Source organism: Rhyacophila brunnea, unplaced genomic scaffold (genome assembly GCF_057557595.1).
Source record: "Rhyacophila brunnea isolate RB1 unplaced genomic scaffold, BYU_Rbru_1.0 scaffold_24, whole genome shotgun sequence".
Taxonomy (NCBI): Eukaryota; Metazoa; Arthropoda; class Insecta; order Trichoptera; family Rhyacophilidae; genus Rhyacophila; species Rhyacophila brunnea.
The window spans coordinates 2,917,254-2,929,940 of record NW_028232904.1 but is presented as its reverse complement, the minus strand read 5'-3'; the positions used below and the strand labels follow the sequence as shown (position 1 = coordinate 2,929,940).

Sequence of the window (12,687 nt, the reverse complement as noted above, 5' to 3'; positions counted from 1 at the left end):
CTTAATTGAATTTTAAAAACTAACAACACTACAAATTGTAGCCTTAGTTCAATGAAAACAAATATGTTTGACTGAGAAAAATTAATGTTCACTATTTATGTCAGATCTTAACAGCCTACTGCCACCCTTCGCCACTGGTAAATCATGTAATCAGCACTGTGTTCATGGGATAGTATATATTATTTAGTTCCGCTAATCATTGCAACGAACGCATTAATTGAAACTAGTTTCATTGTTAAATATGAAATACATTAAATTGAGCCATAAATACATACCTTTTAAAATAAGTATAATTTATAGTTATTTTCAGTACAAAACACTTGAGTACATATATTTAGTTTACTTAAACATTAACATATTATTCTAAAAATGCTAACACTGTTCCAATATTTTTTTTTGAACTTTAAGTAACAAGATGCGTCACGTATCCAACAGAGAAAACCAATCTTATATCTCCAAGCAAAGACATACAAAGCTATGGTGTGTTTTGTTTAATTTGAATAACAATTAATTGTTAATTATTTTCTTTTATTGCATTAACTGTTAATTAATTATTGTGGTTACTGCCAAAAGTTGGTAAGTTGATAATTTAGGTATTTAGATTTAACAACAGATTATGTGTCTATATTATGAGGTCATCCGATAACATGCATATAAAGCACAAAGAAATTAGCATTATGCCTAATTTTATAAGGCATGTCAAACTTTCAAATTGTAATAATTACGCCATAACATGATTTTAAGACTTACCAGCTTTTGGCAGTGACCCCACGATTATTATTGACAGATGATATTTAATTTAAAAAAGAAAGCCTCTAGATTCAATATCTTCCAACTCCATATTACAGTACAAAATATCTGATTTTTGTATTGCAATATTTTAATTTCAGACCCATAAATATATTTGTTACATTCAAACAAAGATTTTGTTCAGATAACACACAGTTTTTTCAAAATCTGCCGACTCCAATAGGACAAAGCTATATTAGATTTTTAAGCAGAGAGTATTAACATACTTCGCTGAGGTTTGTAGTTATTATAACATATTTATGAAATTAATAATGGTAGGTTTACCTAGGTATACAATATTTTGGTTATAAATTAATCATTAATAAATAGGTAGATGAGTCCACAATTCAATATTTTCGGGAAACAAGGTTTTTATGTTTCAAGCTTCAATTATTATTTGTATTAACATGAGATAATTTTTTCCATTGTATTCTATGTCGAAATTAAAACCAAATGGCAATTTGTTTCAGCCGATAAACTCTTAAATGTAATAAATATAGGCAAAATAAAATTGGATGTAGCGCTATTTGTAGCTCACTTTTTAATTTACTCCGCATAAGGCACATATTTCCGTGGCATTGTCATGAGTTTACCAGATGCTACAGCATGGGAGACGCTCTTTTCAATATTGAACGTTCCCTTATTGCTTGACTTAAGCACACGCGAAATCAACCAAGTTTTAAATATTATGAAACACGGATATGGCGCTTTTTGTAATAAATCGAAAATATTTTTTTTCGTAGGGTTATGTCGCGTTTTGGAATTTATAGATCAATACATATTGTATAAAATTATACAAAGAATACGTGCGTATTTTTTTCTCGATTTTGACCAAATGTGGACTTATCGCTTTTTGGAATTAGACGCTTATGAATGTCACACATTCGTATGATAAAATAATGAAGATGGGGATAGGGTAGATTATTAAAAAAAATTAGCATTTTACAAAATGTGTTCTTGGAATTCAGTTAAAATTTAATTTATTTAAAAAATGATCTCTCCAAAAGATATATTACATAATTATTTGTCAATCAAATTAAATATTTGGCTAAAATGTATTTTGGGATCGACAGGATTAAATAAATATTCTTGTATAATATACAAGAATATATTTATATTATAAACCCAACAGTGTGTGTTACGTTTAACGTTACATTTAACAAACTAGGATTAAAATAGCTTTATTTCTATGAATTATATTAGTTATTAAAACTATACGGATGATTTAATATTTTTACAAACAGAGATAACACCTTGATTTGTCGAACAAATTCAAGTAACTCCGTGTAATTGAGTCGTCGGTTTAGTTTAGTTGCAATGCATGAATGCTCAGAATGATTATTATTTTGGCATTAATAAATGCCAATGTATAATTTCCCACTATTAATATTTTATAACAATATTTATCATCTACGTATATAAAAATATAACAAACTATTTGTATTTTGTTTCGCTTACTAAATATATTTTTAAAATTATATTATCATTAAAATACTTTCTTTCTTAAGATAAAGTACAAAAAAATATGTCATGCAATGTCAATATCAGCTAACTCCTTATTTATCAATGAGAGCCTTTATAATGGAGTTAGCTGAATTTGAAAATACACTACTACGACGATTTTTTATCTACAACATGCAATATCTTCGTCAATATCCATAACATGCTTCTTCCTTGTACTGGAATAACAAAATTATAATACACTCATCAAATTACAAGACAGATGAGATAATGAGAAAAGATCTGTAGCTATTATGAAATCAACATAACAAAGAATTTTATGTCGCGATTGAAAGGTTAAAAATATCTAAAATTATAGAGAAAACCTTCAAATTATATACCGAAGTCACATGACAAATAATGATATAATTTCTTGTTATTATATTAGGTTACAATGGAATCAACACCTTCTGTTTCTAACGCAGAGGCGGACTTGACAATGTTTGGAAATGACTGAATTTGAATATTTTTTTTTAGAATAAGACTTACTAACTCATTTCATGAAAAAGTGGACTTAACTATTTTTGATACTATACGATTCAGATATTTTATGTTTACAACATGAGAAATTATCATGTTTAGTTTTACCAGCGTTTCCCCAACTCTTCGGCAGAATACGAATTTTATGGATCACTGGGATATTATCTGTATAATTAACGATAAAACGACCTTAGAGCCGTTTTTGTTTAATTAGGTTCCACGACACTCGTGTTCTAGCTATTATATTATTATAAGATTATTTACAATATTAATTGAGGTGCTGAGGATTCAATGAATATAAGTGCACCTTTAACCGGGTTAAATAATTCGGCTTCAACATTAAATAAGTATGAAATTAACATAATTTTTCCATAAATGAGGTTTTGTTCTTAAATGATTCATTATTATTATGCCAAGTAAAAATATTGATATTTCTTTATGATTTTAGTATTTTAAAGAAGATGTCATCTCAAAACATTCAAGTTGCTATGATGATAATAACAGGCTACATAATATGAGGGCTCTAGAAACAAAAACGGCAGTCTCCATTTTCGTAATATGTTAGTGAGTCATTAAAATCTCTTACATCTTTCTTATATGAAAAAAAGTATTTTGAAATGTTGTTTGTATACTAATAATATACAACATGTTATAATACTTTTTTTTCAGAAATTGTACCTATAAAAAAGATGTAAGACATTTTTAATGATTTGCCAACATATTGCGAAAATGGAGACTACCGTTTTTGTTTCCAGAGCCCTCATATTATATAATTCAATGTTAGGAATAAAATACAGTTTATACAAAGCAGTTACATCTTTGAATTTTGTTTCACACATAAATATGTACTTATGTGAAAACAGCCACTAACAATTTTTTTTAAATTTGATGTCAATTATACTTGTATAATTCTCAACGCATCAGTTATCTAGCGTATACCTTCAGGTATCATATTCATCCGACATACTTCCATATGAGATACTTTCATCATCTTTTCCCCAATACTGCGACTGAGAATGTCTCTCCTTAGCCTGGATCGCTCTCTTCTTGTTATAGCTTCGTTGCGCTGAGGCTTGCAGCTTGGCTCCCATCGTGACTCCGGTCTCCTGGACCATTCTGAAGAGGTAGCCTTCGCTGTCTCTGAGGAGTAAGTGAGGGTGGCCGAACTCTGCTGCTCTTCCGGCGTCCATGACGAGGACTCGGTCGGCGTCCATGATTGTGTTGAGTCTGTGGGCTATCGTGAGAACTGTGCAGTGAGAGAACTTCTCTCTGATGATTTGTTGAATGAAGTGGTCCGTTCTGCAAGAATAAATCATATTAAATTGTAGGTACCTAAAGATGTTCCATCATAAATTGTCAGGTGTTCGAATTTAGAACTAAGCTCAAGCAGTATAAAAAGTATTGAATGATCTGTCAAATGTTAGCATGTGGCGCCCTCACTCAGCGGACAACTTATACTGGCGGATATTATACCTTTTGTGGTTATATTCTCCAAAACATGTAAAAATAGACACATTATTATTCATTCAAAGTTTCCTGACTACATAGCTCATTAGTTCACTAGTTCTTAATTTCACAGGGCAAAAAATACATACTGAGGATCCATATTAGCGGTGACTTCATCCAGCACAAGGATCTGATTATTGGTGAGTATGGCTCGTGCCAGGCAGACCAGCTGTCTTTGGCCCAGGCTGAAGTTGGAACCGCCCTCCGATACCTGGTAATCCAGTGATGGGACGGAGTCTTTCAAATCAACCTGAATGTAAAATGAAACATATTACTTTGGACATACTTGTTTATGATCATACGAAATATTAAATAAGAACTCTTATCATCATCATTGTTAGACGGGGCCGATCTACAGTTAGATGAAGACCGCCTCGAAGCTCTTTGAAGGTCTCCAAAGTTCTCCACTCTTCTCCAGTAGACAGAGGAATAATACATCATATCATTATGTTTGGGATTTAATGTGACAAAATAGTAATTTATACCATTGATAAAAAAGCTTCGCTTGAATTCGGACAGGTGCCGCTATCCCCAATTTGATAAAAAAAGAACAAGATTTAGGTGATTCGCTAACAGGACAAGAAGTTCCTTATACAATAACAATGTGTAAAGTAGAACATAATCATGGGAAATCATTGTACAAAATTTAATCATATTTCGCACCTCGCAACTAAACTGCCACAATCCAAAAAACGTCAAACAGAGAAAATCAGCTTTGAAGTTTTTACCTTTCGCATTTTTGTTCTGTGTTTTTGAAATATGTTTAGATATTGAATGAAGTTTTGACTTGAATTTGATGACTTAGAGATATGAAATTTTCGGTACATATACTATGAACGATAGACAATGAAACGTAGTAACTAACTCAAAATACGTAATTTGGACTTGTGGCGGTTTAGTTGGGAGGGTGCGATTTGTACTATTTATATTTGAATTATAATATATTTATTTAGAAAAACTATAGCTCACAGATTCCAAAGCACTCCACAAGGATGCGTCGTCGTACTTTTCAAAGGGATCCAAATTATGACGCATCGACGAAGAAAACAGAATCGGTTCCTGAGGAATGATGGAAATATTCGATCGGAGATCCTAAAACATAGACAATAGAACATCAATACTCGTTGATCAAATACAGTCAAGTGTCGATCTTCCATTAATAAAATTAAGATGTTTACTTGAATCCTCCTTCATTCTCTACTCTAATTCTTCGTAAGATAATATGTTTATTATGATATCTATTATACACCAATGGCGAAGGCTGAAGGTAGGTTGGATTCGACATAAATAGTGCACAATTGACGTCAGTCAAATGTATTTTGTTTTCATTGAACTAAGACTACAATGATTGCAGAATCCTACCTAAACCAATGCATAATAGATAATAGTAAAACTATTTTATATTTTTAAGGTGAAGTCTTTACTGAGCCGTTTTTAAAGAGGCATCTAGCGAAAAAATACGAAGCTTGCAATTTGAGATTTTTTTTGTTGATAATTTACAATTTCAACTGTATTTATTAATAAATATGTATCTGAAAACATTAAAAAGAAAAATATTATTTATTTTAAGTCAAAGATAAACTTACAATTGTAAAAAATGTAATAAAATGTGAATTTGTTGAATCGGACCGCACCCTATTATTACATATCGTCACTGTTCTGGCAGAAGACACTAATTCGAAAAAATGACATATTGAGTTAGTACCAAAATGTTCCTTATTTCAAACTTTACCGTCTGGAAACCTTCTTAATAAATAAACAGTCTTTATTTTAAAGTCATCCTTTTTACGATTACTTAATAAACTCACATGATAGACCATTATCTCAATCATATTAACAACTTCAAAGTCAAATTACTCAAAACTAGTATTCTCCAGTTAGTGTGTTCTGCCAGAACAGAGACGATATATTTTATGGTCATATTTATTATTAAAATTTAGTTTATTAAGTTTTCTAAGCATCACCTAAGAGATATTTGACTAATTCATAGTTTTTTTTAGCAGTTTGCAATCTGTGTGATAATCCGAAGATTTATAATTCCATGTCTGGATGGAAGCTGTCTCGAATGTGGATTCTTGGTTATGAAGCAAAAGGAAAGCAGATATTAAAGTTTTTTTAACCCGGCGCCCGCTTCTGTCACGAAAGTAGTACGCGAAATTGCGCAAAACCACGGGGCTACAGCGCTTCTGTCGCCAATGTTGTACGCAAAAATGCGCCGGTCGATTATGTAGAATATACATGACGCATGATTTTGAAATCTCTACCATAATTTGCCTTATTTCATTACCAACGGTGACATATATATAATATTGTCAAATAAATTATGTTACAGTACTAAAACTTCGATGTTTGACATGCCTTCGACAGGCCGTCAATCTACGCTCATTTAATTTTGGCTTGAAACATCGCGCCACTTTACTGCGTTTGCGCAGTATGCGTAATATCACTGTTGTGAGAGGACTGTGCAAGGAATCGCTCTTGTCGTTTTTCCGTACAAAATATTACGTATTTTACGCGATCTATTGTATTGTGTGAATACTATTATAATATTTATAAATATTTTGTCTGTGTTATTGTTTATGTGTTTTTAACTATTCCATTCATGTGTATTAAACTGTTATAAGGTGTTTTGACTATATTTTTTTGGACTATTTTACCTTTGTTATCGTGTGAGTGTTTGGTTGAAAACTTTTTTCAAACTTCAATATGGCTGGTTTAAGTGAGGAATTGGACTCCGATTACGAAATGTCTGAAGAAGAATTGGAACCATCTGACCTCAGTGATGTAGATATATCAGAAGAGCCAATTGAACACTTGAGAACATGGACATCCGGACCCCATGTCCCGATCGTGTATGAGTTTGATGATTTTCAATCCGGCATAGCAAACAGCGATTTGACTGAGACTTCGCCTGAGTGTCTTTTTTTTGAACATTTTTTAAACCGTGATATAATGTTGAAGGTAGTCCAACAAACAAACATTTTTTTTCACTATCAATATAATACTCAAGAACTTGGACCAAAATCACGTTCTCATAATTGGATCGATACAACTGTATCAGAATTATATGCATTTTTTGCGGTGTCAATGCTCATGACACGAAACAAACATTTGTCACTAGAAGAACACTGGAGTACGGATTGTTTTTTAAGTGCACCCATTTTCGGTCAGACAATGCCTAGAGACCGATATGAGTTATTGCTCCAAATGCTCCATTTTTCCGATCCAACAAGTGTTACCTCAGATAGACTAAATAAAATTAGGTTACTTTTAGAGCATACACGCAAAATTTTCAAAGACACGATGATTCCGCATCAAAATCTCTGTATCGATGAGAGCATTATTGTTTTTAAAGGGAGACTTATTTTTAAACAATTTATTCCATCGAAGCGTCATCGTTTCGGTATCAAAATGTTCGTGCTGTGTGACGTTATGACGGGTTATATTTTAGATTTTATTATTTATTGTGGTGACGGGACAGACATAGTGGATAGCCAAAACTTTGGAATTTCCGGAGCTGTTGTGACAACGCTGCTGACCGAGTATCTGGGCAAAGGGCATTCGTTGTGGTGCGATAACTGGTACACCGGTCCACAGTTATTCAAACACCTCCATGAAAATAAAACCAATGCTTGTGGGACTGTACGTAAGAATCGCAAAGAAATGCCATGCTTCAAAAAGCTGAAAAAGGGGGAGACAGAGGCAAAGTCAAAAAGCCCACTGTTGGCTCTCAAATGGTGTGACAGAAGAGATGTCCACATGCTTACAACCATGCACGATGACTCCTTCGGTCCAACCGGTAAAACTAATTTTAGAACCGGAGAACCCATTATGAAGCCAAAGTGCATCTTAGAGTATAATAAAAATATGGGGACTGTCGACAAGGCCGACATGATGCTCAGCAGCTTGTCGTGCATGAGGAAATCTGTGAAATGGTACAAAAAAGTAGCATTTCACATGATTGACCTCTATTTATTAAATTCATTCTATATGTATAAATCTGTTACTGGTTGTAAAAAAACTTTAGGAGAATTTCAGTTAGTCGTGATAAAACAATTAGTTGCTAAGTACGCTGTGAAAATCACGAAAACTCCACAACCCAGACCATCGACTAGTGAAAATCCATTGAGGTTGTTACCTAGAACTTTAACAGATCATTTGCCGGAACACATTCCGCCCACGGCAAATAATAAAAAGCCCAGAAGACGCTGTCATGTGTGCGGAAATTCAAAAATTAATAAAAAAAAAACATCTCTATCTAGATATATGTGTTGTATTTGCAATGTGGCTTTATGTCTCAGTCCGTGTTATAAAATCTACCACTCTTCAAAACAATTTTAAATGTGAAAAGTAAAAATAAATATGTAACTCAGTAATAATATTTAATAGCTGTTTAAGTGTCTGCCTAAAAGTTTGTTTAGTCTAAAATTATTGTGCTATATTTACGACCCTACTCAGGGAAAAAACATTATGTGTGATTTTATTACCATTTGTGAAGTGTTTCTATACTCGCGTCAAGCACGAGCGTGACGAATAACAAAATACAAGCCTTGCAGTGCTCCATATACATAAAACAAAATGGCGGAAATCTTCTAAATGGTGAGTCTTTGTATAGAATTAATTTCTTCGGATATTTTTGACATTATGACTGATTTATTACGGTTTTTTAATGTTGTAAAATAATCTGAACATGTCTAGGCGCCTAAAGAGCCATAAAACTCATTTTTTATTACCATTTTTATTATGAAACACAGAAGTTAAATTAAACAAAAACCGTCACCGCGGAGAGTGAATTCGTCATACTACAATAGCCCGCGAGTGCCAGGTTAATACCTGAAGTGAAATATTCTTCATTTCAAGTCCATCAATGATGATGGATCCTTCCACTTTGGCCAATCTGAAGAGGGCTGCAATGAGAGAAGACTTTCCAGCGCCCGTTCTCCCAACAATACCAACCTAAAACAAATAAAAAAATAACAATATATTTAAACGTGTCCGGAAACTTGGACGTATGTAGTTCGCCGGATCACACTTAACCGTGAAATGTTGTATCGGAAATATAATGGCTTTATATTAAAGACCGTCCAACTTCTTTGGGTCGTGTTGTACTGACATAAAATTCATGTCTAAATAAAACACGGCTCTTGTCAGTTTAGAGGAAGCAAGCAGCAAACAAATTTTGAAAATAGCCGATATACTGGATTATTTGTTAGGTTAGGTTACGTTTTCATTCCTTAATTCATGAATTTTGCCAAAATCAACAATGAGAATTGAATTAATATTCATATTGAATTTAATAAAATTGGAGATACGGTCATATCTTTCTGATAAGAAAGCTCACGGCAAACTGTGCCACGGTGAAATGTTTTATGTACAATCTACATGTAACCCCAAATATCACTCTTCGCCACTTCAATATACACATGCGAATTGCCCATGGTGCCGCTGTAGATGATTCCAGTATAACGTTAAAACCAATCATTTACATTTGAATTACAAAAACGTCGTCTACTACAAATTTTTAACTGTGGACTTATCGGTTTTACTTACGGTCATCTCTTTCTGATAAGAAAGCTCACGGCGAACTGTGCTACGGTGAAATGTTTTACGTACAATTTACATGTAATCACATTTAAAAGTGCTCCACTGGTAAAGCAAATTCTCATAGAGTGCGCTATTTCCTGGTGTCTATGGAATATTAATTGACATGATTGTCACTTGACATATATGGCTATTTTGATTTTAAACTGTCTTATAGAAACTTTTAGAGAGTTTGTATTTCAGAATGTAATTAATTATTGTGCTTAGGATATCATCTGAGTTCGCACAGTCGCCATTTTTCTGGGTATTGTTGTATAATATAATATGTAATAGTTACAATTAAGAAATAATTGTTACCTTCCACCCACTCTTGATGTGGACGCTGAGGTCTTCCAGGACAGGTCTGTCAGTTTCGCAGTAGCTCAGGAAGACGTGCTTGAACGTCAGAGAACCACCCGACGGCCAGTTTTGTGGTGTGGGCTTTTCTGTGAATCAAAATAAGACAAGTCAACAATTTATTACTTGGTATAATGGACAAAGTACAAATGATGAACCATTTGCTTTATTTAATTCCTTCCGCAAGAGAGCCCTCACCCTATAGTGGACACATAGAAGTGACTTAGTAAACACTTAAAGTGGATCAATGTAATTCAGACATTTAGGGCCGTATGTATGAGATTCCCAAATTCTTTATAAGCTATTTAACCGATTTTCCATCAAATAGCGTATAGCACTGTTTGGGACGTAAGCAATCTGACGTCAAGCGCCATTAAAAATGGCTGCCTCAGCTGTCACTTTCAAATGTCATTTTAATTTTGCATTCATTACAACAAACGTTTGCTTGAGGCCCTTGTTCATTATTTAAACACCACTAGTTCTAGTGTTGTTTAAATGTCAGAAAAATTCATCTTACTACCAAACAAACTGGGTACCTACGATGAGGTACGTGCCTTAAATATAAGTTAAAGAATAAATGCTCATCCGTGGCATATGGTAGCCGTCCATAGAAGCCACCGTAATATATTCAAGGTCAATGCCAGCCTATTGTCTATTCGTTTCTCCAGACTGATTCCACCCCATTCCGCGCGGTTGGAATTACACCCCATTTCATACAGTCCACTGCTCTTTTTGAAATATTTTCGACCACAATATTTCAGAGATCCAAAAATTGATTTCTTTCATTAAAAAAATAATGAAGAAATCATTCTTCTATAGAGTTGGAGTCTATACAACTTACTGTGGGAATACTGCACTAATTTCTTATAGAGACTTTTATTACGGATTATCTTGCTTGTTGTTTAATTCTTCTACACAAAAATTACACTAGAAATCATTGAAGGCTCCATCTGGAATAAGATTTTACGTCCTTATTCTATTCTGATCTTATCACCGTGCCTATTCAATATTACTTCTATCAATCCTGCCGATTTTGGAGGACTATTATTATCTCCTATTGTTGATAGTTTGTATTGAGTATCAATAGATGACAGCATTATGCATCAATACATACCCGCCTTTGTGTAATAGATTGCAGATGCTTAGACCTGTCAGATGTACAATTTTTTTAAAGGTTCGGTTCCGGGTTTGGTTCTGGTTCTTTAAAAACGCAATATACTTAGGAACCTATGCATGTAAATTGTATGTAAAACATTTCACCGTGGCACAGTTCGCCGTGAGCTTTCTTATCGGAAAGAGATGACCGTATACTATTCTTTCTATTTATCTATCGGTATATATTATTGATATTCAATTTTCATAGCTGATTTTGGCAAAATTCATTAATTATTCATGAATGAAAACCTTGCCTAGCACATAATCCAGTATATCGGCTATTTTCAAAATTTGTTTGCTGCTGGCTTCCTGTAAAGTGTAAACCGTCAAGAACCGTGTTTTTTTAGACATGAATTTTATGTCAGAACTATACGACCCAAAGAGGTTGGTACTTCACCGACAGTTTTAAGCAGTTTCGATCCCAGTTTGGTAGTCGAAATTTGAAATCAAAACTATCGATTCCAGTTTTAATAACTGAGGGATTTTCTAGGATTCGGTTCCGGATCCATCACCTCTTGTTATGTATTTCTCGCTCTACGGTGAGTTGACTACTCAACTGCGTGCATGATCAAAAAGTCTTTTCACAGCTTGACCGCAATACTTAAAACAGGAATCAAGTACGCTCTAATATACGCCAACCAAGGTTGCTTCTGACGCACTATTAACTCGATTGGCATCTAACTGTAATTACGTCTGCAAAATGGTTGTTTGATGTTAAACTCTTGTAAGTATTTATTTATCATGTGGTTTATAATATAATACTGCTATTATGTTCTCACCTCCAGTGTGTAGCCCCTTCTCCTGTTCCACGTCGGTGTATTGAAGGACCCTCTCAACGCTGGTGAGGTGGGAGACCACCTCCGTAGCCTGGCGTACTCCAAACTGCAGCATGGAAGTGAGGATCAGAGACTGGGAGATGGCCAGCCCCACATTGCCTGACAGAGCCGTGCCTGTTGGTGATGTAATAGTAATTATAATACTTGGCGAAACAATTGAGGGACACATCATAATTAAAGGTTGTGATCGAGAAACCTCGTCTAAAAATCTGTATCTAAACACATATCACCTAAGATGAGTATTTTTTAGGTACTATCTGAACTATTGAAATGGATATATCTCAAAGATAAGACAATTGCTGAACAAATCTAGTCATCTAGTGATATCCAAATGACGGAAAACGGTTTTAAGGTAGGTACGCACCCAGAGGCAATTGGATTGAAGAAGAAGCACATTACAATGCAACACTTGGAGAGGCCAATGGATAAATACAGGTTGATGATGATTGGCATGGTCGGAAGCTTACTGCTTTAAGGAGCTTGA

At 33.9% G+C, this 12,687-nt stretch overlaps 1 protein-coding gene across 1 annotated transcript in view; it reads right to left on the bottom strand.

Moving 5' to 3' along the window:
- Positions 1-3,435: 3,435 nt before the first annotated feature.
- The window catches only part of LOC147068882 (ATP-binding cassette sub-family C member 4-like), a 50,488-nt gene continuing 41,236 nt past the window's right edge, over positions 3,436-12,687 (bottom strand). The window contains exons 18-23 of the mRNA XM_085951466.1: positions 12,147-12,317; positions 10,174-10,301; positions 9,109-9,231; positions 5,245-5,367; positions 4,365-4,525; positions 3,436-4,068 (exon numbers count right to left, since the gene is read on the bottom strand). Of these exons, the coding sequence (XP_085807592.1) occupies positions 3,711-4,068; positions 4,365-4,525; positions 5,245-5,367; positions 9,109-9,231; positions 10,174-10,301; positions 12,147-12,317 (1,064 nt within the window). The 3' untranslated portion in view covers positions 3,436-3,710. The remainder of the gene's footprint in view (positions 4,069-4,364; positions 4,526-5,244; positions 5,368-9,108; positions 9,232-10,173; positions 10,302-12,146; positions 12,318-12,687) is intronic.